The sequence below is a fragment of the Notothenia coriiceps genome, unplaced genomic scaffold (genome assembly GCF_000735185.1).
Source record: "Notothenia coriiceps isolate Sejong01 unplaced genomic scaffold, NC01 NC01_scaffold00008957, whole genome shotgun sequence".
In the NCBI taxonomy this organism is placed as follows: Eukaryota; Metazoa; Chordata; class Actinopteri; order Perciformes; family Nototheniidae; genus Notothenia; species Notothenia coriiceps.
The window spans coordinates 430140-453944 of NW_011341658.1; the positions used below are offsets into that span (position 1 = coordinate 430140).

The 23805-nt window shown below is 37.9% G+C and overlaps 1 protein-coding gene and 1 long non-coding RNA gene across 2 annotated transcripts in view; one reads left to right on the top strand and one right to left on the bottom strand.

Moving 5' to 3' along the window:
• LOC104944855 (uncharacterized) overlaps nt 1–13465 on the top strand; it is a 19856-nt gene extending 6391 nt beyond the window's left edge. Inside the window, exons 2-3 of the long non-coding RNA XR_798275.1 lie at nt 5724–5726; nt 13453–13465. This is a non-coding gene — a long non-coding RNA (uncharacterized lncRNA). The remainder of the gene's footprint in view (nt 1–5723; nt 5727–13452) is intronic.
• On the bottom strand, nt 8931–10682 carry gdf15 (Growth differentiation factor-15). The gene is made up of 2 exons (XM_010770439.1): nt 10334–10682; nt 8931–9797 (listed from the first exon to the last, which is right to left on the bottom strand). Exons 1-2 carry the CDS (start codon nt 10680–10682, stop codon nt 9007–9009), a joined length of 1140 nt encoding a protein of 379 aa, XP_010768741.1. The 3' UTR covers nt 8931–9006.
• Nucleotides 13466–23805: the final 10340 nt, after the last annotated feature.

The window sequence follows — 23805 nt, forward strand, 5'->3', positions numbered from 1 at the left end:
TTTTACAAAATAAAAATGTGTTTTATGTGAATAAACAAAATTGTAAAATCTGCAGTACATTTTGTGTAAATTCAGTTCTTACTATAATTTCTCCAACCCACCCCATGAATTGCTTATGCTTAATACATTCTATTTCATACCACCATTAATCATATGTTAGTTATCAGTGTAAACGATGGAACAGGCCACCACTTTATTTGAAGGGGCACAAACATGATGAAGTAATGAAAAAGTCATGCTTAGTTAATCATGATTACAACACTTGGAATTGCTGTGACTGGTCAGTTTTTTGGCCTGACACTTTAACTGCAGATCTATATGAAGAAGACATGAACATCATTAATAACTCATACATCATGATGATTGAGATACCTTAGTTGATGCATTAATTAAGGTATTGTTCCTGCATTAAATCATGCATTAGATACCATTAATACCTGTACATTACTGATAGTTCATGAGTACTACATGAATTAATTCATGCTTTATCATGAATTAAGTCATGCATGAATTCATGATGATTCATGTACCCTTACCGTAAAGTGTTACCGACTTAAGAAGGTTATTGAGTACGGAAGCCGAATTGAGGTAGGCAACTTGTAGACTAGTTTTCCTGAGTATTTCCATGTTATGCTATTTTGTAAACTTGGATTGCCATAATTTCACATTTCAATACATTACATTTTGATTTTACATCAGTATCTACTTTGCAGATCATTATTAATAGATCCTTTGGAGGGGGGGGAACGTGTTGGTAGCTTTATCCACGATACTCCCAACAGTACGTTTGCTGGTTATGATCGTGTGAATAAAGCTTTTTGAATGTAAAATTAGCTCTACCTTACTCCTTAGCAAGTTGAAAAACGAATATGTTTGACACTTGAATGCATCAATTATCATAGGCTATTGCATGATGAGTTTTACTTTTACTTTTGGTTATTAAATTGTATTTTGTTGCACTTGTAGGCTTCTTCGTAAGATAGGCAGAGTTGGCAATTTCCCAGTGTAGTGTTGCTATTTTCGATCTGAGTAGCCTATTTCTTCCACCACTGCCACCAGGGGACAGACAATGCTCACAGAATCCCAGATAAAACAGCTAGTCACATTTAAAACTTAAATGCTAGCAAACATTGACTTACTTTGCTTTACCTCCCCAATTCCTCACAACTATATGTTCAGCTTGGTAGTTGTGTATCCTAATATTCTTTACACTTAGCAAATGTAAAGTTTGTCCAAAGCAAATGCAGGTAATGATAACATATTAAAACATATAGGCCTACAATTGATCATATTGATTATGTTAATGTCCAGTAAACTAGTGGCTAACATTTGTTTCCCACTAAGTAAAACCGAATTCCCTTTTTTTGCGTCAGCTTTTATTCTGAAGGCACATGTGTAGTTTCCGGTATTGGTCGTCTCTGCCCGACTTGACGCAGCTGCCTCGGCTTTGCGTGATCACGTCGCCGCGCGGGGGTGTAGTGGGGGCGCCCCGCACATCTGGACTGCGGAGTAACTGCACATTTCACTTTTTTAACAAAACACGAATTTGTAATCTAAAACAAGAGCCTCCACATAACCACAGCAGAATATATACATTATTATTATTATTATTATTATTATTATTATTATTATTGGTAGTAGTAATATATCAATGCAAGATATTTTTAGGGATCACTGCTTTTATCATAAAGAAGGTCATAGATCATAGTTTGAATCAAATTATTTTTTGTTATTTCTTTTTATCTATTTCTTTTTTATTTAATTGTACTTTTATTCTAATTGTGTGCACTATCTGTGTTTCTTTCTCTTACTGTTGCTGTTATGAAATTTGAATTTGAATAAAGGTCCATCTTCTTATCTTATCTTTCACCCAGTGTGACCAATTCTTACATCAGTTGATTCTTTTAACCTCTCTTTGGTAAACATTGATGCTTTAAGTATAAAACTAAATTCAGCTGGTTTTTTCTTGCGGACAATAATTAACTTCCTTGTGGTTTGGCCTAAATGTTTGTGACTTTAAGTCTGGCCTGAAGGCCTGAAAATGGCAATGTCTGCCTCCTCTGGAGTCGCATGCACATCCCCGCTGACAGAAGATAAAAACTATCACAACAACGCTCCTCCTGCTTTCCAGATGAACAGATTCAAAAGGTGAAAAAACTTAGAGACTCACTGATGGACACCGTTGTGCTCTTAGATGAAGGACAAAGAGATGTTTCTGTCACATTCTGTTAAGCTGTTCCCCATAAAAATGATATAATAAACAATCAGGGGGAAAAGACCTTTGCTTGTCCGTTCTTGTTTCCTCACTTGAGTGGGAGTTTTATCTTCAGCAGCAGCATACTGTCAGCCATGAAAACAGCTGCATTCACAACAGAGAGAGGCCTATACACATGCTTTATATATCATAATACTTTACACTCAGTAACAACAACACCTGCATAATCCAATTCATAAGACATATTTTTTTGTCAAAACACCACCTACAAAGACTTTCTTTGTTGTTGTTTTTACAGGCACTGAGGGCACAGAGCTGTTTTACCAGCCATTGAGGAGAGTGTAATTTGGTTGTAAGGTAACCATGGTAACAGAAAAAAGAGCGAATCCAGGGCAGGTGGAGAGAGTCTGTCACAGGATTGATCTTTTATCGCTAAATAAGCCTTAAGGGGGGGAGTCTTGAAGTTTAGTGTGGTGATGGCCTATAAAAATGAAATAAACCCCCTTTCATGCAGGAATCCCGTAACCAGCTGTCCTTCATCAAACGTTGTTAATGTTTTTCTTATTGCAACACACTGCTTACACTGCAACATCTCTTTGGCTTGAGTGAGTAGGCAGCAGAAAGACGAAACTCTCACTTCACTTTCTCAGATAAACCCGAGAGTCTGAAAATGCCTCCCACTTTTTCTCTTTGCAAACATCTTTCAGACCACTTTCGTTTTCGTACTACTGTACATGCGGTGAACAATAAACCTATGGTATGGTAGAAATGCATGTCAGCACAACATTTCCAGTGTTAAAAGGTAACTGTTGAGGCTTTTGTCATGTAGATTTGTCTTTACTATGATCCCATAACAAACATATAATATTTGCATTTGTAAAGCTACTTTAATACTTTACAGTGGGCTAAGAAACTGTTTCAACAAGTTCAACACTGTCTCTCACCCCACCTAACACTCTTACATGTGTGACTTGTGATAACATGCAGTGAGAAATCATTATAGTGTTGGTTGAAATTAACAATTCCCCTTTTAATTAATAGTTTATTTGCTTTTCTTTATATTCTGCAGAATTGTATTTGTGTGTGTGTGTGCGTGTGTGTGTGTGTGTGTGTGTGTGTGTGTGTGTGTGTGTGTGTGTGTGTGTGTGTATCATTAATTCATGTAGCAGTATTTACATGTAGAAAAGAGATAACACCACTTACACTTTGGATTAACTTAAGCTTGTTTTTATCTGTGAGTTTATAATTTATTGGGATAATAAACCTTAAACATAAACTCTAAAACCCTTTCTTCAAGAACCTTTAATGCTTAAAATCATTTTGTGTTGTTTTAAAACTATTACATTTCCCAACAATGACCTTTAGTCAAATGAGATGGGTGTTCATTTTATTAATACTATCTCATATTCAACAGCAAAGTTGTAATCTTGCTGCTCTAATCTAACTGAAGCTTCGCCAGATCTTCTGGCACTTTACTGGGTGAGTAATCAATTATCAAGATGAGACAATATTATGGCTTCTATCACCAGCAAGATGCAACTTTCACCAAGACATGGGGACCACCTTCTTGTAATAGGTATACTTCTTTACAATGTTTTGCACATATTTTGTACATGTGACTACACCAGGACAGTTGCTCATCAAGCGTAACCGTAGCGATAGTTTAGTCTCACTAGCTTGCATATGAGGTTGCACTGCAGTACATAATTTATTGATTGGATTTATCTAATTCTTTATCATTTATACACAGTTATATCACCAGGAATCATGTTAAACTGACTTTTTATAAATGTATTATTGGCATATCATTAACATATTTATAGAGAGAAACAGTGGTCCTAATCATCTTTCCTGGGGGACACCATACAGTACGTTACTATCCTAAATGCAAAAAACTCTACAAAATATCAATTTAGCCAACATTTCTTCTGTTCTTAATAATTTATTTGATCATCAACATATTAAAATCGGGCTAAACTATTAACTATTTGTACGTGTTCAGATCGGAAATGTGTTGATTGTGTCACAAAGTTTAATTTAACTGCAATTCAGCTCCTGTCAGCAGCCGTTTATTTTCAGAAATAGCTTTTACAGGAAATATTCTGGGTTCAGTGCTTTTGGTCCATGATTTCAATAAAAGGGAACTTCAGCATTGCAAGTGTGAGGTGTTACACAAACTACTTGACTTCCCTCATAACTCAGACCTTGACCCACAACGATGGAGCCTTCTATGGTACGTTCACTCTTTGTATTGACCCATACTGTTTGACTTGGCTTCATGTACAAGGTTATCTAACAGCATTTCCTAGAGTTTATTTTGGTGTTATTTTTTTAATTTATTTTTATGTTTTAAGACTTATTTAATTTTGCTTGTGAAGAAGCATTTTTTAACAATAATAAGCAATAATACGCTAAAAGGTTTTGTATAAATGATAAATAAATATCTGTTGTTCCTAATGACTATTGAGCAATGTGCTGCAGTCTCATTCTGTAATTTCTATACTTGCAGATCACGAATACCACGGAAATCCCTACTTTGGTCTCAAACTCGAACGCAGGTCTGGCTGTCGGGCTGACTCTCTTCTTTCTACTGGTGGCGATCATTGCTGGTGTAATTGTTTACAAATACAATAAAGTGAGAGATATGTTGCAGCTCGGGAAAAAAAGACGACAGAAAAAAGAAGACTTTGCAGAAACACCACAAGATGATTCCCATCAGTGCACCAGCAGGATTCATGATTCAACAGAACCGAACCCTATTTATGAAAACCTGACAACTCAAACTACTAGGAACAAGAGGCCCGAAGTAGAACAGAACAAGTAAGCTGAACCTCAAGTCCTTATCTGGCAGTACAAGTTTACACCTTTTTAGAGGAAATGCTATTATGAAATTACATTTGTGAAACTATGAAAAAAAAGACCTCTCAACGGAAATAGATGAAGAAACAGTTGTGAGCGTGGCTTGAATTTCCCCATTTTGCACAATCATTTTGTAATATAACCACACATTTTGGCTGGCGTCTGGAAATGATCTCCTCTTTTGTTTCCTATGACTTGAAATGTATTAATCAAACGTGCCAGCTGATGATTCATTGTGGGAGTTTTTTCTCAGGGCAAGAAGGAAATCCACACAAATATTTGCCTTGTGTCACAATGAAAAAGTGCTTTCTAATTAAAACTACATTCTCATCACTTGTATTGTTTCTCTGTAGGTTTCCCAGTGAACCTGAAGAGGATGTGTACCTGCAGTGTGATTCACCAGATGATGCAATATACGGCAATGATCCATCGTGTAACCTCTCCATCCTGCCAGACAGCCAAGACGAAGACGTGTATATTATGCCAGATTCATAGGATTCATCTCCATTCATTGTGTAATCAATGCACATTATCACAAGGCAAAAATGTGCTACTGCTTTTTGATACAGCTAAAACAAATAATGTAGTGTCTGTAATCTTTGGATATTATGCAGTGCATTATTTTACATTTTATAGTTATAATCTATAGACTGTAAAGTAAGGAATGGAATCTTATATTAAATCTGTTGTACATATTATGTTACAGCTGACATTTGATTGCTACTGTTTTTGGCACAGTTAATTTAGGATCACTCTGTACTGAAAGAACACATATTGACTTAAAGTTAGGATCATTTGAAAGTACGCAGCCAAAAAAAATCTGCCCCTTCCTTCAGACATCCTTACAGAGCCCCTCCTCCAACACACACGAACGTGCACATGACCAATGAGAGCACGAGATAAGTTTGTGCACGAGATGGAAGGCTGACAGGCAGGTAGGCCATCCAGTAATAATAATAATAATAATAATTGGTCGTGCTTTTTACAGCGCCACGGCTTCCACAGATGACATTTATTAATGTATTTATTGTCAAAGCATTTAATGTATTCATTGCTATCAGGATGTTAAGAGCATTCCATGGAATATAACAAAAAAAAATTCTGAAGTGAATTACCTACCCCACCTTTAAGTTAACCCAATTTCCTGATAAGATTTGATAGTTTTATGGCTTTCTCCCGATAGGCCCGGAATTGCCGATGGATCACTTTCCATTTTGACCTTTAGAGAGAAGAAGTGTCTGCCCTTTCTTCACACTTGTATCACTTCATGTATTCTGCTGTCCTTTTTTGTATCAAGTTCACAAATACAAATCTTTTTTTATTACATTTTTTTAAGATTTAAAAACTGAGAAATGTTATTGTAATGTTCCACATGTACGTATGCATGTTCCTAGATTGATATGTGCAAATATATGAAATTGTATTCATTGTGATTTATAGAATATAATCTGCTTTCGTGGTAAACAAACTTTTGCCATTTTGAATATTTATCAGCCTTAAAGTCTTCGGAGGAGGCCAATGTTCGTTTAATTAATTATTTTTGTATTTTTAAACATATTTGACTCAACTAAAAACATTGTTTCTTTTCATTGTCTATTTGGTTTTATTTCATTATCCTTACAATTGCTTTTTATTTGAGTTTATTTTACCTTTTACAGTCTTTAGCTAATCGCCACCTGTTCTGTGTCTTAACAGTGAAAAATAACAAAAAAACGTTTGAAGTATGTGGACAATTGCAAAACATGATGCCTGCACAGAAAGATAACAAGTAGACTAATAAGACTTCCAAACACTTAAAGGTGGGGTAGGTCATTTTGGAGAAACCAGCTTGAGATCGCTAGAATTTGAAAATACACAACCGGAAAAAATCTGCCACTTCCTTGCAGACCGCACCCTCCAACACAAACGAACGCGCACATGACCAATGAGGGCACGAGATAAGTTTGTGCACAGATGGAAGGCTGACAGGCAGGTAGGCCATCCAGTTATTTTAGCCGGGCCGGCTAAAATGATTGGTCGTGCTTTTTACAGTAGGCCTACCACGGCTTCCACAGACATTTTTTAATGGATTTTTTGTCAAAGCACTTTAGATATTCATTGCTATCGGGATGTTGACAAAAAGTGTATCTCGAGCCGGTTTCTCAAACTTACCTACCCCACCTTTAAATGTCAGCACTATTTGTTATGTTTTGTGGTCCATCAGTTTTCGGCAGAGACACATAGGGAGGATGCAAAGACTTTTCTAAAAAAAAAAAAAATGTCAGTCTTATTCCTAAAAATATCTTACTGGCAAGAGACAAACAAATATAACATTCAGTTCAAATGGTACCATGTGATAAGTGTGACTTGTGCAGACAGATCACATCAAGCAACGGATTTTTTAGATTTCGTATTTCTTATTTCTTTTCATCTTGTGATTCATTTCAGTGGTGGTTTTCCAGTAAGGCTACGTGAGGATTAAAACCAGGAGAAAGCCAAGTAGAGGCTAATGAGTCCACGCTGCCTACCTTAGATTGCACACAGAAGGTCCTTGATAAATACTGTCTGTAATTCTTTTATACTTGTATACTTTGGGTGGTACTGTAACTCAGGACCTTTCAGAATCTAAGATTGAAGACCTTTACATCCACCCCGCAGTTGTGCAATAACTGAGGATGTCATCACTGAAACAAAGAGTAGCATGGCAAAAAACAAAAGAAGTGAGTGAGTGGTTTGTTGGCACAGGTCAAATTTTACCATACAAAAAGTGTAATTACAGTTAACATTTGACTGATTAATCATGTATATATCCGTCTGCCTATTTATTCAGTCCCAGGGTCACTCAATACGCCCCACTCTTTAATACATCTACTTTATTAATTGTAAAACAACACCTGCTCAGATTGAAGTGACCTTTACCCATACAAAGATAAAAACATTAATAACTCATTAGGGTTGGTGGTGTCACTACTTTGAGTCATTAAACTGTAAATATTGCTTGCTACCGATTTCAGTTCACTTTAGTTCGCTCTGTATTACTAAGACCTGCATTTTGGAAAGTTTTGACTTCCTCTTATGAGGTCTTTTACAAACGTGAATAACGTTTTTTGTGTCTTGGCAATCAAACTTATTGTATTCTATCTCACATAAGCTTTTTTGTTCCTTTTCTAATAACTTATCCCAGCATCATTTGAAAGTAAATATTCCAACAAGAAGCTTTGGTAATCTGTAATTGAAAACGCATTTACCGTATCGTCATTGATATGTAATCTGAGCAGTTTACACAGCAAGCAGCTTTTCTTTTTTCCCTTTCATATGAAAGTAATGATTATGTTTTTTTATATCTTGACTGACTGGTCAAGGCCACAGTAAGCACAACTTCAAGGACATAAAAGTGAGATAGTATAAGTTACCATATCTTTACACACTGATTTCTCTGGCACACGGTGGCCTGCCTTATCTACAGCAGTTGATAGTATTTCTTATAGATAAATGACACATATTAGAACATACCATGCTCCTGTGTTTATTATTAAATGTATGTTGATATATTCAAATGCAACACATCAGTGGGAATAAATCAGAGCATTTATTAAAATCTTCATATAATTATTGAAATGAACAAGACAACAAAGAATCCACAACCATGTGCCCCATCGAACAATACAGTACTTCAAATGATAAGTGACAATACAATTAAATAGTACAAAATATACGCTGTAACAAAAACAAAGGCAATCATAAAACACATACATTTAGGACCATAAATATAAGTTAAAATAAATAAAACTATGACTGCTGCAGCAGTAACACATTTTTCTTCTAAATAAAGTATAATGAAAAAATAGCTATTTTAATTTAGCTAACCATAGAAAAACACTCATTATCTCAGCATGTAACCTTTTTTTATGGCAACACTCTCCCAAAAGTCGAAATAACAAAGGTACATTTCCTTAAGCGCAGTGGCATTGAGTGACAATCAGGTCATTGAAAGGAGTCAGCTTTAACTTTCCCCTACTGTCATAGTGCATGAGAACCATGGGCTCGTAGGCCGCTGGCACGCAGCAGGGGAGAGGAGACCCTCCCTTGGTGAACTGATGCAGCCGAGACTTCACCTGCGTGTGCATGCTGGCAGGCTTGTAGTTGTGGGGGCAGGAGCCATCGCAGAAATGCATGATATACTCAGTGGGGGCCACCACCCAGTCCGCCCAGCCGATGTCTTTGAAGGACACGGTGACAGACTTCCTGCAGCACCACCCTTGTTCATCGCAGACGTCCTCCCTGTTGCTGGAGCGAGGCAGCCTCGTCTTCCTGGGCCGTGTGAGGCCTAGTTCCAGGGAAATAGTTGGATTTACCCTGAGGGCATCTTGTTCGGCCACAGCTATCCCCACATCCACAACCAGGGCCTCTCCAACATCTGTGCTCATCCACCTCTCCGCCTCAGGGCTGATATCCAGCAGCACATCTTGAGTGTTTGACACATTGGGTGAGTTTATGTGAGTCCATGCAGCAGAGTTTATCGACCGCGTCCGGTTGATTTTAACTTTAACAACTCGTTTTGCCTCAGGCTGAACTGAAGTTGGTTTGTCTAAAATCTTCCTGGAAATCTTCAGCTCAGCCCGTGCTAGTGTCACTTCAGTCTGGATGTTGGGATTCTTGTGGAAAATGGCTCTGTACCACTGCATGCGTTGACCTGAATGTGGATAAAAGTGTTCTCCTCTCCGAATCCCTTTTCTTGGCTCCACTAAAAAAAATCAAAAATAAAGAACATTTCATTAGAACCAAGATTTCAATAGTCCTGCAATGAGTTAAAAAGTACCTTTTGGAAACATCATCCCAAAGAAGACATACATATTTTCAAATCATCCAGTGTTATTTTGAATTCCAATGCTCACTTCTTGTTTGGCTTGTCTCTAATGTGATAAAAACACGTGTTCAATTGTGACATGGTGTACCAGGTGTGTCTGTCATGCTCATGATTTCTAAAAGCTAGAAGGAATTTGTTTGCTTTGTTCAAAGGATGATTTGATTCTATTTACAACCATATGTTTAAACCATGCTGTGATACGTTCCACTAAGTCAGAGATCATAACTTGGACCATGAACTATATGGACAAAAGAAGTTAGGTAAAACCAATCTGCAAGATTTCATGCAATCTTCATTCCTTCTCCCACTCAAACATTCCAATTTGGCTTTTCACACAAGTAATTTAAGCATGACAACTACCAAATTAGACCTAAGTGTGTTCCTGATGTCTCCCTGTCGAACAAACACCTCACCCGTAGCTGGAAACAGCACAGTAGACATGGTGGATTGCTGGTTTCCTATCATCGGCTGGCTGGAATTCCCTCTCATCTCTCTTATTTGTTCCCTGTAGATCTGATACATCTTCCTCAGCTCTTCCTCCGAGGCCTTTTGAGTTGGTCTTGGCTCCCTCTCCATACCCAAAGAGCCGAGGATCCCCGACTTCACCGCCTCCAGAAGCAGGACCCTCTTGCTGTCCACTCTCCCCACATCAGGTGACCCTTCCTGGGCTGTTTGAGGGCGGCTCTCCCCCGAGCTGGAGAGGAAGACGAGGAGCAGCAGCGTGCAGGAGAAGAGTCGGTGGAGTGTGCGTGATCTAAGCATGGTGAGCGTGCCAGGTAGGTCTGGTTTGAAAGTGGTGCAGCTCAGCAGATGGGGTTTGTCCATGTTATGAATGAAATTCCTCACATGCTTTTATTTATAGAGCTTCTGTGTTGCCACACCCCTGGTTAGTCAGGTGAGCATGTGATGGGCTCAGCCACGGCCGTATGTCATTATGTTGCAACATTTTGCAGCATTGTGTTTGCGTTAACAACATGTGACCGATGAAATTAGAAACCAGTGAAGTTAATTAACTAGTTTTATTAACACATCAATTCGGAAATAAAACAGATTAGAGATAGGCGAGACGTTAAATAAAGAGATTTCCAAATGAGGTTGGTTACAGCACAAGAACATGGTGTCCACCTCAGCGGGCTATGTCGTCGTTTTCCAGTAATGCGTCACTAAAGCAAATAAATGACCATATGTCTTACAGTTAACAGTTCTAAAGAGGGGGAAAATGGCCAATTACATAAACTGCACCAGGGTAAATAATGTTAATCTGATAGTTTATTGATCCCTATTAGACTCTTTCTTTCTGTTCCCCTGCAACTCTGCCAAGTATGGTCAGAGGTCAGGAGCAGGCACCGACCAGAGAGGCTTCTAGAGTCATGTCACTTTGACTGGACACTAAAACCTGTGAAGGCCTTTTAAAAACTGCAAGTCACTATGAAAACAGTCCAACCTTGCTATAATATTCTTTTTGTGACAACAATGACAGAAAAAGGTGGAGACTTTACTATCTGTTTGTTACCCCTCCCTCTTTATACAAGGCCACAGAGGAAATCCCTCAAGGTTATAAATAAAAAATAGTACACAAACAAAGAAGTTCTCTGTTGAAGGAACTGTCTCAAGGTCAATTATCTAAGTCTACTATAACTATAATGTGATGTAAGGAGCTCTTCAATAATCAATCAGAGTGGCCTTTGAAAGTGTTTTCTTTTCATGATGATTAAAATAGACTGAAACTGTATCTGACCTCATCTCTACTGTTGTCTCAAGTTTGATAAAAGAGCTTCATACCATTGTTGGGATAGACTAGAGCTAAAATTAGACTATTACTGTGTCTGCACTGTGGACTGTCGCCAAACACTTATCACTTCTTTCTATCAGTAAATGGTGTCAGTGCACTGTTTGATTATAAAGGAGTGGCCAGCTGTGTCATTGATTCCACCTGAGGGCATTCCCGACCGCAGCACCGATTACTGACTGATAAAGATTTTATGGGAAATGTTCATAAAAGTGTATTACGGCCATTTTTGCCAAATGATGAGCTTGTAGTTATGACTATAATGAAACTGTAAAGTCATTAGATGACCAATACAAAGTCAGATTAACCTATATTATGTGTAATATAATAATATAAAACAATAAAAATGATCGCCACCCATCTATAAACTTACACTTAAATGTTATAATTAGAAGCTCATGCAATACAATATATAGGGAGAGTTTCAAGATAGAAGTGTTTGCATAACGACTAACAAAAACAAAGAAAGGGGTTGTGGGGTTTCATTTTTTATTTTGTTATTTGCTCTTTAGTTTCTTTTCTCTTGTTACATGTGAAATGCTCGAGACTTCCTCTTTATTAGGATTAATAATTAAATAATACTAACTGAGAAAGGCGAACATCCCTTTCTGGTGAAACCTCTCACAGCTTACAGACATATGTAACCTGTGATAAAAAGGTTTAATGGATGCCTACACAACGTATTTTCCCCTTTTGGGATTTAATAAAGTATGACTACAAAGGGTCATAAGCCAAAAAGGTGGTCTACAAATATTGTCCCAGTTACAACATCAATAATATAATACTAAATGAAATGCCAGGACAATATTTGAGCAGGAGAAGAAGTTACAAAAGAGGAGTGAGTCACTGAGGTGATGAAACAATCATTTGCCTGGTGTGTCCTCACAAGTAGAAAGTGTGTGAAAGGTGTAAAGTGACTCATGCAAACTGGCACTATTGGTGAAACTGTCGTGTAGGACTCTCACTCTTTTCTTCTTTATATTTTTTTATCCTTTTATCTCTTTGTTGCGTCGGAGGATAGAGACGGGGGAAAAAAACCTGTTTTGTCATCATGAGAAAGAGAAGTTTCGGAGTACAGGGACTGAATTTCATCATGCTCAGTGGTAACAGAGAGAGATACAGGCTTTTATAAACATATAGTCAATGACACCACATTGCTCTATTCACGAGGCTCAGTGCAGGGGGTTTCCAACATGGGGAGCCGGCCCATTTCAAGTCTTTGTAAGATGAATATAAGGTCAAGGTTATATAACTTTTCAGGGCATTTAAAAATGATTGATGAAGTTATAATAAATGTTCAATTGAACTGCCCACAACTAAAACATATCATTTGTTTCTGGCTTTGCCCATCCATACGTATTGGGTAGAGATGTTCAAAACTACTTCGGAACTAATTTGGGCCCCAGTGGCACCGAAAGCTCTTACTGCATTGTTTGGGGTCTCCCCCTCTTCACCTTCCCTCCCTACGTCCAAGAGAGACGTGATAGCTAGCCCTTCTGGCTAGAAGGTTGATATTGACTAAATGGATAGATACTGTACCTCCATCTCATACTCACTGGATAAGAGACATCCTTTTTTTTCCTGAAGATGGAAAGGATTAGGTTTTCTGAGTGGCTCCTCAAATAGATTTGGGAAAATATGGGGCCCTTTTTTCAAATTTGTTAAGAGGATAAAGTTCCCAATTATTCCTGATTAAACTTTTGCATTTTGGAGGGGTTCCATTACTGGGCGGGTTGTCGCGAGGAGGTGCTGCAGTACTGACATTTATTGTTTATTATTGACATTTTTGTTTTAGCTGACTGGTTTTCTATTTATTTATTTTTTGTTTGTCTGTGTTTGTATGTCTGTTTGTCTTCTGTCTGTGTGGGATTTTGTTTGCCCTGGTGTTAAGCAGTATTTGCATTGTTACTATACCTATTTTTCTATAAAGTGAATATTTGTTTTCCTACTTTTGATACATGCACTGATAGAATAACTGTATGCTGTTGAAAAACCCAATAAACAAAGTAAAAAAAAAAAAAAAAACATAATTTCTGACAAGGGGACAAATAACAATAAGAAATAACAAATATGTTTCATCCGTGCTCACAGTTGAATGTAAGCAAAATGCACATTTGTAATACAAATAACAAAATGTAAATAAAGGCATACATTTACATGTTACACACTTTCCCTCATACATTTATACATATATATCTCAAAAATACAACTCTGCATGCAGACAAAGGCATTAACTAAATTAATGGATCACTCATAATTAAGGGTTCATTCTCCCAATGTTATTCATACAATCATTTTGACCCTTTTTTTTTTACAAATCTACATGAATGTGTTAGTGGTGGGAGATGGTAGAAAGAGAGCCAGGTTGTCATTCAAGTCCACTTTATTCATCCATTCTTTCATTTATTCTTCAATTCATTTACTTTTATTTATATTTGCCAATTTCTCTTCACTTTACCTTGAAACATGCTGCATTCGCAGTGACAAGGGACTGAACTATTCCCAGAATGCACCAGCTAAAGTAGAGCAAGTCAATAAACATTATTATACGAATAGCTCAATTGCACCCTCTAGTGCACCTAAAGCTACAGTGCAGACTTCAATTTGCTGAGTGCAGCTTTATTTGGAGTCAGAAAGAGCATCTAACATTAATATCAATCTTATATGGATTTGAGATGAAGATGTCTCAATGAGTAGAAATGTGTTCTTTGCAGGAACGTAATGCCACAATATATTTGTGAGTGGTGATTAGAGAGAGAATTAAGCCAATATTTGAAAAGGCATTGCACATATCCTAGGTGTATTTGATGCTTATTGTTGGTTGTTAGGTTCCGATCTTGTTCAAGCCTGTCCGGTAGAAATGTCAACTAAGATACAGCGACCGTGCCAGACGTTCATAGATCATAAACAGCTTTTAAGATAAGCACTAGAAACCTTGATTCTTTATTTGTATATTATATAGTTTCAGAAATGTCCCAAACTGCGATCAATAAAGTACATCTTGTATTTTTAAATGATAAAAAACACCATGTCCTGAGTGGCTAAAAGCTATTGTTTCTACCTATCAGCTCCGCAGAGCAGGTAAGTGAGGGTCAGATCAGAAGTAGCACAAATTACCTTAAAAGAGGTGACTTTGATGCTTGAATAGTTTCACTAATGACCATGGAGTTTTTGAGGATGAGCTATGCTGGATCACATGGAGAGCATGACAAAAAGACACATAGAGACTTCATGAAAGGCTATAATCATGTTGATCTGCAACAATAAATTCATTGTGAATTTAGAAACATTAGATAAAATGCAGGAGTCTATATTTTGTGTACATGTCTTTTACTTGTATTTTTTAATATCAAAACTTGGATAGCGTTTCCCAACACATGCTTCACATAATGTCAATACATTATACTTTTCTTTATTAATAAGACTTATCGTTAAAACGCACATTTTAAACAAGCAAAACAACTAATCCGAATGAATTAGCTATTCAGCTTGAATTATTCAAAATACATTAAGCATTTTTAAAACCTTCTAGAATTGAATTGTTAGGGGCAATTTTTTCTTATATCAAATTAAATATTTTTGTTAAATTGTTTTGTTGATACTATAGTGAAGTGATCCACAACTCCTGATCAGAAAAAAGGAATGAAACGGGATAAAATTATGGGAAAATGGGAAATAAAGCTTGATTATTTGTCGTTATTAAAGGAGTATTAAACCATCATTTTCTGCTTGGAATCCACAAAATACATTTAAATTGATATTATATGAGGAAATCACTTGACACTAATCTTAAACACCCACTACAAAGGTTATCTAAATGTATTTCTAGATACACTCACTCTGTACTTTAAACTGTAAACAGTGAACTGCTCCAGAGAACAATGAGGGATTCACATCCTTCTGGCTCACACAAATGGACATGTGACGTCCGAAGACAAGAAACCAACCATTGTAGTTTTTGAGGGAAAAAAAACATCATGGTACCACTGTGTGACAGATCAATCACTGCTATTCATCTTGACTTCAAGGCACAATTGTTCTGCATCCTCTCTGTTTTCCCACTCGACAGGCACTGGGTTAGTATACATGATGAGTGAATAGCACATTAACTGCATGTACCACAACATATGGACACAAGTGGATTGCATATGTTACTGGAGGGTTTAGGGCATTCATGTATAAACAGTTCCAGGTTATTGCGTTATGTGATAACATGGTGAATATAAATGCTTGTTTTAAGTCCCATAGGTTATAAAGGACTTTACATTAAGAGGAAGTGGCAACATATGTTGTGTACTTGTGTATCTGGTGATACATTTCTTTTTTAATTCTCACTTATTTTATGGTTTTTGAGCTGTATGTTTTTTGTATTTACTTATTTATCTTTCTGTACAGCACTTTGGTCTGGAGGTTTTAAAGTGCTTCACAGATAAAGCTGTATTGTATTGTAAGTCAATTGTGCGTGGCAAGTAATAACAGAATATCAATAAGAGGGTGGGGTCAACACTCCTTCTCACTTCATTATTAGGTTGAGGTTCACTAACCACAACAACAGCCACTACTCTTCCTTCCTCCCCTCACTATCAGGTGATCAGCCCCAGAGGTAGCCACCTTTTCAGGGGCCGGTCGTGTATCTCGCCCCGGGTTGGAGGAGGGGTTGGTTGGTGGAGAAGCAGCAAGCATCGGAAGCAAGGAGGACTTTATGCACGGTCCTGGGGAGAGGAAGGGGCGCAGCATGGGTTGACTGATCGGAGATCCTCTTTTTATTGTCTTCAATGATGGATGAGCCGAATATCCTGAGACGCCGCGGTCTACAGGTAAATGGAGACTTCAAGACAGCTCGGGTTGCTGTTTACACGCAAACTAGATGCTAGGAAATGTTGATCATGAGCCATTTGCGAGGATCGGTTTCTCCAAGAACCGCGTTTCTATATTTTGTCCTTTTTCTTCTGGCTTTAAACATGTTATTATCTGTAGAGCTCAATTCTCTGGTGTCCATTCATTAAAACAGCCTGTGGCACCATTGTGAATTGTAGTACAGAATTGCTGCACATAAATGACTGTCGGTCTCTTGTGTTTATTTTGGATCTGTCCATTGGTACTATAGTGGTTGCCTCGGTGACAGGAGCTTAAAACCCCAAGGGTGCTCGCCGCCCGGATGATTGGCAGTACATCCCTTTAATCTTCTCCTGGATGCCTGGTTTATTACTCACAAATGTACAGAACGAGAATAATGAATGCTTTTTTCATGCTCTAGTTCATTCATGTGTATATTTTCTGCATAAATGGAGTAGTGGGAGCTGCATTGTTTTCTTCCCCCTGGTCTTTTATGAAAGGCTCACAGGTCCAAACGGGGTGTTTCCATCCACCTATTATAATTAGTTTATTTCCTTTCTTGCAATAATCTGCAATTTAAATGTGAGTGCAGGCCTGCCATTACAAATAATGCTAATGGTGGTTGTGGGGAAGTTATTGTTCCCTAAATTAGTATGAGTGTGAAATACACACAAAAACAACATATTAGAATAAAGAAGAACTACAAAATGAAACTTGGACATTAGTGATACACTCTAAAAACGAATTCAGGCGACCTTTCACCTCCACTTAATTAAATGCATGGTTGCAAGATAAAAATGGGAGTTAATTGATTTAGATAAACATTTTAAGTTGCAAACATTCATTTATAAGTTGTGTTGACGTAATAATGTTGGTAATTACATCAACTTAATATTGTGTGTAATTTGAACTCTGATTTCTGTGTTAATTCTCTTAAAACAAAATTCAAGTTGTAGTAAGTAATGCAATTGGCTTGATAACTTAATTGTTCTACACCTTGAGTTAAGGATTTCAAGTCCACTCCCACTTAACATGCCTGTACAAGTTCCGACAGTTAAGACAAATAGAAATTTTAAGGTTAATGTCATCTTTTGTCATTCAAATACAGTAGATAGCCTTGTAGTTGCACTGTATAGGCAAATTGCTGTTTGACCAAAACTAGCATCCTTTGAACTGTGAATAGTTATGTTGCCTATACAGTGCAACTACAAGGCTATCTACTGTATTTGAATGACAAAANCTTCTAAGTTTTAGCAGTTTTGAAGTCCAATAAAAACATTCTAACAAACGGCTGACAGTCCTCGTGTTTTCAACTTGATCAAAGTCAGTATTGTTAGTGTGTTCAGGAACAGTGATCAGAGTGCAACAATGAAATAATCAAATCTAAGACATGTATAAGAGTAAAGGAGAATGTTCACTGGCATATATCCACATGCTGTTATCTATGGTGTCGTCATGCAGATGTTCAGACGGTGGTCTTCAGAGCTCACATGAACTGACGGCTGCTGTTGGTAACCACTCTAAGCTAGCATCACCTGAAAGATTAAATGAAACTGTAAAACTAATGTTCTTAATTTAAATGTGTCTTTCCACACTGTCAACTGTATCAGTTCAGATGATCTCACATGTTCTGTTAAACATCCCCGTCTCACCTGCTTTCACTGAGCTGATCTCTGGAACATTACCTGGAGCAGCTCAGGTGTTCAGCATCAGTTACCATGGAGATCTACCCCGGTGAGAAGAGAACCAGCGTCGTTGGACCCCACAAAAGATTTTTAGAGTTTTCTTTTTGTTATTTTGAATCCAAGAGATGCTGATTTGAAACCGTTGTTAGGTATTATGGCATGTCCTGTTTCAGCTGGAGAGAGGGGAGTTCTTCCCAAATCCTCCTGCTGTATTTACACCTCCACCTGGGAGAAAGGGCCTCATCAAGCTGCGAGTGAGACTACAGACGGAGCCCACTCCATCAGTAGGGGGAGTGGGTAGGGTGTGGTTTGGAATTGGAGTTAATCCTGAAGTTACCTTAACCACAAACCCTGCTTCAGGTACAGGCCTCAGGGATCTCAGTTATGGAACACTATGACCAATAAAGCCTTTTGGTGTCTGTACTCAAAATGTCCTTATATGAATCCCAAATTAACTTTGAATTGGCCTTGCCCTCTGCATGTCAACATTCAAACATAAACTGTCAAGCAAATCACCTCATGCACGTTTAGGCAGGAAGTACACAATGACAACACTTTCACACTGTGGGTAACGCTCCACAAGAGGGCAGTGTTGTTGAATGCAGCTCCAGACTCCTCCCCCAATCAGGCCCTGCTATAAAAGGCACCTGTGGGCCTTTGTTCCCTCTTTGAGGAGTCATGGTTGGTGGTACAGGTAGGCAGTTTACTTTGTTGCACAAGTTTTCCTCAGGCTCAACACTGACTTTCTGCTTTCTCATGTTTGTCCTGCTTCCCTGGTTGTCCAGGATACCAGTCATTTGTTAATTACCCACACCTGCTGTGGTGAATAGGTCCAACACATTCAAGTGAATTGTTTGTGTGCAGCATGGTGAATTGTTTTACCCCCCACATTTTGTAGGTTCACCTGCTGCTGTTTCATTGCAAATGTTTATCCTTCAATGCTTAGCTTAGCTTAGCATTTGCCAATTGTTCATACTGTTTAAGAACCAACATGGATTTGTTTTATTTTAAGGTGGTTTTTAGTGAAGTTCATAGCTGTTAACCGGGAAACTTTTGACGCCATTCTTGATCCTTCCTTGTCATGTAAGTTGCCTTTGTCATTAATATCATGTTTGTAGGAATTGCAGTTTTTTTTATATGAAGTTGATGCTTCATTGATTTTATCCCACTGGTTTGTGGTAGTTAACGTGTTCATTTGAGTGGTTTTGGTCGACCTTTTGAGATTCTTTGGTCGGTCTATTGAGGTGGTTTATGCGGTTGTTTGGTTGGTCTATTGAGGTGGTTTTGTTGGTCTATTGAGATTCTTTGGTCGGTCTATTGAGGTGGTTTGGTCGGTCTATTGAGATTCTTTGGTCGGTCTATTGAGGTGGTTTTGTTGGTCTATTGAGATTCTTTGGTCGGTCTATTGAGGTGGTTTGGTCGGTCTATTGAGATGCGTTATGCGGTTGTCCGGTCGGTCTATTGAGGTGGTTTATGCGGTTGTTTGGTCGGTCTATTGAGGTGGGTTATGCGGTTGTCCATTTTAGGTAGTAAACACGGTTGTTTGAGGTGAACGCTGTTGGGGCAATTGTTTTTCTTGTAAAATGCAGTTTTGACAGTGTACAATTTTCATTACCCTTGTCTTTGTCCCTTTTCAGTTTTAGCTCAGTTTGACCTTGGACCAGCCCCCTAGTTGGCCATGCTTAGACTTCCTGATTGAAGCCCAGCTTACTAACCGGGTAAAACCTGACATCATCCTGGATCCTTCATGGTCATGTAAATTGACTTTTAAATTTGTATTGTGTCTGTAGGAATTGCAGTGTTTGTCTTTGAAGTTGATGCTTGATTTTAACCTTCTGGTTTGAGGTAGTAAATGCTGTCATTTGAGGTTGTTTGGTTAGTTTTTGAGGGTGGTTAGTGCTGTCATTTGAGGGTGGTTTGTCTTGTAAAATGTGGTTGTTAAAACGGTGTACTATTTTCTTAACGTCTCTGTCCCTCTTCAGTTTTAGCTCAGTCTGACCTTGGAACAGCCCCTAGTTATGCCACTACTTATTTTCTGGAAACTTTTTAAAGCAAACACCTCTGGGTTAGGTTAATAAAAAGCCCCTAATCAAATGTGTTACTCAAAAGCTTGATTTTATATGAATAATTTTCGACTGTCATGATCTGTTGTCAAAAGGGTTGGTTAGGTGAATAAAAACCACTAGACCTCCCCACTCAGTCCATCGACTTTGGTTGTACAGAGGATCAAGGAAAGGCACGGGCCGGCAACTATCGATCAAAGTTTCCCCTGGCCATATTAACTTTGACTAGTAAGAAGCATGAGAATGCAAGGCACATTTCTTTATATAGCACCTTTGAACACAAGGCAACTCAAAAATGAAAGACATTAACCTGTTAAGCCCGGAGCCTGTTTTTCAGGTCTCAGGCTCGAAAATGACATTCCCAGAACAAATGACCATATCTTCCCTTCTAAAAGGGTTACAATAATAATCTTCTTTCTCAAAGTAATGATAAACCTGTGAGTTGGATGTAGAAGAGTCAGAATCAATATAGATTTGTTTTTAATAAAAAAAATGTAGATTATAGTGTCCGTCCAAAAATAAAACATTACTTATAATGAAAACCACCCTTGAATGATGGGATAGTAGACTAAAAGCTTTAGGAATCCAAACTATAACATATAAGTACCCTGTATCAAGATTGATGCAAAACAAGTGACATTTGACCTTTTTTTTTAAAAGAAAAAACCCACCTCTGGGGTCATTTGGGTGCATTTTCCATATCTATGGCCCCTCTTGGTCGATTTTGATTGATATCTCTTTTGAACCGTTAGATCCAATAGAATCAGGTGAAGTTCCTAGAATCCATCTAAACATGACCCATTGGTGAATGAGTGATGCATAGCCAGAATGCCCAAAAACGGAAGCTGTCATACATTCTCGTAGCTACAGATGTAGCACTGAATTTCGGACTCCAGCTTACAGCTTCCTGCCTACGGCCTGCCAAAGACCAGTATAGAGGAATGTTAAGCCCTCCCACTATTTTCCAAGAGGGCGTTGCCAGATTTTCAATTTCAGGTTTTAACCAGGAGATGGCGCTTCATTCACAAATACAGAAAGACAAGTTTCATGGACTTTCAGTTGTGTTTTGAAGAGCATTTGCACACATCAATATTTTAGATCAACTAAAGTATATCTAATCTTGTAATTCAATAATATATAGTCTTTATATATTAAATAATCATCATTATAATGTAAATGTTTACATTACACTTCTTTATTTGTTATGCTCATACTTTAACCTTTACAATCGTTTGCTTTAATATGCAGTATATTTTTGTGTTTGCTTCCTCCTGCTCCCTTTCGGACACATACTGTATGATTTATTATTATTATAAAGATATTATTAAGATAAGATAAGATGTTACTTTATTGATTGAACATTTTAGTTGGAATGTGCTGTCCCACGGTAATTCAGAAGGCTCACAGGTCACATTCCGACCTTTATTTAAAGCAATAGGTGCTTTCACACCTTCTACAGTTTGATTTGTATAGAGGGAGCTCTGTGGCCAGTGTTCGAATTACCCATTTGCTTTCGGGGGAGCCCTATTATTCAGTGCACATCCTGCTACTAAATATATCACACGCACGCTCTGTTGACTGGCGCAGCAGCAGTTGAGTAAAGTTGGAACGATATTGGCAGATTCAGATTTCACGGATCAATAACTCATGAACAAAACGTTATTCAGACACAAATGACCTCTCCTAAGTACCGTGGTAAGGTTGACAACGAACTACATTTTTATCAAAAAAAGCCAATACGTGCTGTCCTCCAAACTGGAAACATTACATTGGTCTCTATCCGCAGCCGGAGAAGAAATGAGTNTGAAAGCAGGTGAGACGGGGATGTTTAACAGAACATGTGAGATCATCTGAACTGATACAGTTGACAGTGTGGAAAGACACATTTAAATTAAGAACATTAGTTTTACAGTTTCATTTAATCTTTCAGGTGATGCCATCTTAGAGTGGTTACCAACAGCAGCCATCAGTTAATGTGAGCTCTGAAGACCACTGTCTGTACATCTGCATGACGACACCATAGATAACAGCATGTGGATATATGCCAGTGAAAATTTTCCTTTACTCTTATACCTCATTCACACCAACGCAACTCCGGTTCAAGCCCCGTGCTAGAACTTTTCAGGTTCAGAACCGGTTCTCCGGTTTAGCTCTGGCTCTTTTCACACTGCCCAGAGTCCGACTGGTAATGCGTCATTGCGTCATCGTTTGCTTGCCTGCTTCATAAAGCCAAACCACGCGGATGAAATCAGTTGCATTCATTTCTTATGGCTCTATCTGCAGCTTTTCCGGAGTCATTTCTGTGGTTTGGACTATATTCTTATAAAAAGTGTACTCGTGTCAATAAAGGTNACCAGTGCTTCTCAAACTTTTTTCAGTAATGTACCCCCTTTGAAACATTTTCTCAACCAAGTACCCCCTGACTGACCCCGACCGTTTTTGATCGAAAAAGCCTATATACATAATTACAAAATAGTGATGTTCCCTCAGTGTGTGATGTATTAACTCCTTCGTGGTATGCATTACAACAAACTAAGGATATGTTCATCTTCATGCATGAAAAAAAACAACATACCACTTTTATAAAACAGATTTTTCCAAGGAGTTTTTCAATTTAAGTAATATGTTATTGTGAAAAACTATAAAATACAATACACACATTTGACATGTTTATATGAGGACCCCCTTGGTGGTTCTAGGAATGTTTTATATAAAATGGTGTTTTCTATTTAACTTATTGTACTAAGATTATTTTTTTAATCATTCATTGTATTTTTTTAATTAACCTTATTTTTTTTTTCTTCATAAATCTCACGTACCCCCTGCAGTACCCCAACGTACCCCCATTTGAGAATCACTGCTATAAACGTTGGAACCTATGCTAAATTGTATTGCTAGCTATGCTAAATCACTAGCTAGGCTAAATCAGCAATAAAATGGTTTAATTTAATCATCGCATGAAACTCCCTAAATCCAATAATTATGTTTGGTATACTGATAATAATATCCCAACTTTCAGAATGGGTCACTCGACATATTTTCTCTTTTAGGTGTAAAAGTACCTACGACGTTTCGATTGTAGCCAAATGCGAACCGTGTGATTGCTGTGACCTTGAAGGAAATCACTAAGGAGCGTGGTCACGAGAGAAGTTCAAGTGCCTAAAACCTAAAGGGAGGAAAGGAAATTTGTTCTATATTGCGTGTTACATGCTAGTATGGGTGGTGTGAACAATGACTTAGACACGTCTTACCCCCTAGTGTTTGGTGAACGTGGTTACAGTGACGAATCGGATTGACTTACAATTGTAAGGCGTATCCGATTACATCTATCGACTTGTCATCGTAAATCGAGGTTGCGCCTTACTCTTATTATTGTTAAAACTTTCACTTACAAATGACGAAACCTTTATATGCGTCATTTAATTTCATGTAACTTAAAGTGTCCGGACATTTTACCCTCAATGTCAGGCCAGTGGTTAAACCTAGATTAGCGAGGATCGTCAAACGTGTGG

Excerpts from the sequence above, each read along its gene's own strand:
- gdf15 (XM_010770439.1), bottom strand. The coding sequence starts at position 10,682 with ATGCTTAGATCACGCACACTCCACCGACTCTTCTCCTGCACGCTGCTG. Across the intron at positions 9,798-10,333 it reads TGTGCTGTTTCCAGCTACGG|TGGAGCCAAGAAAAGGGATT; the intron begins GTGAGGTGTTTG and ends GATTTTTTTTAG.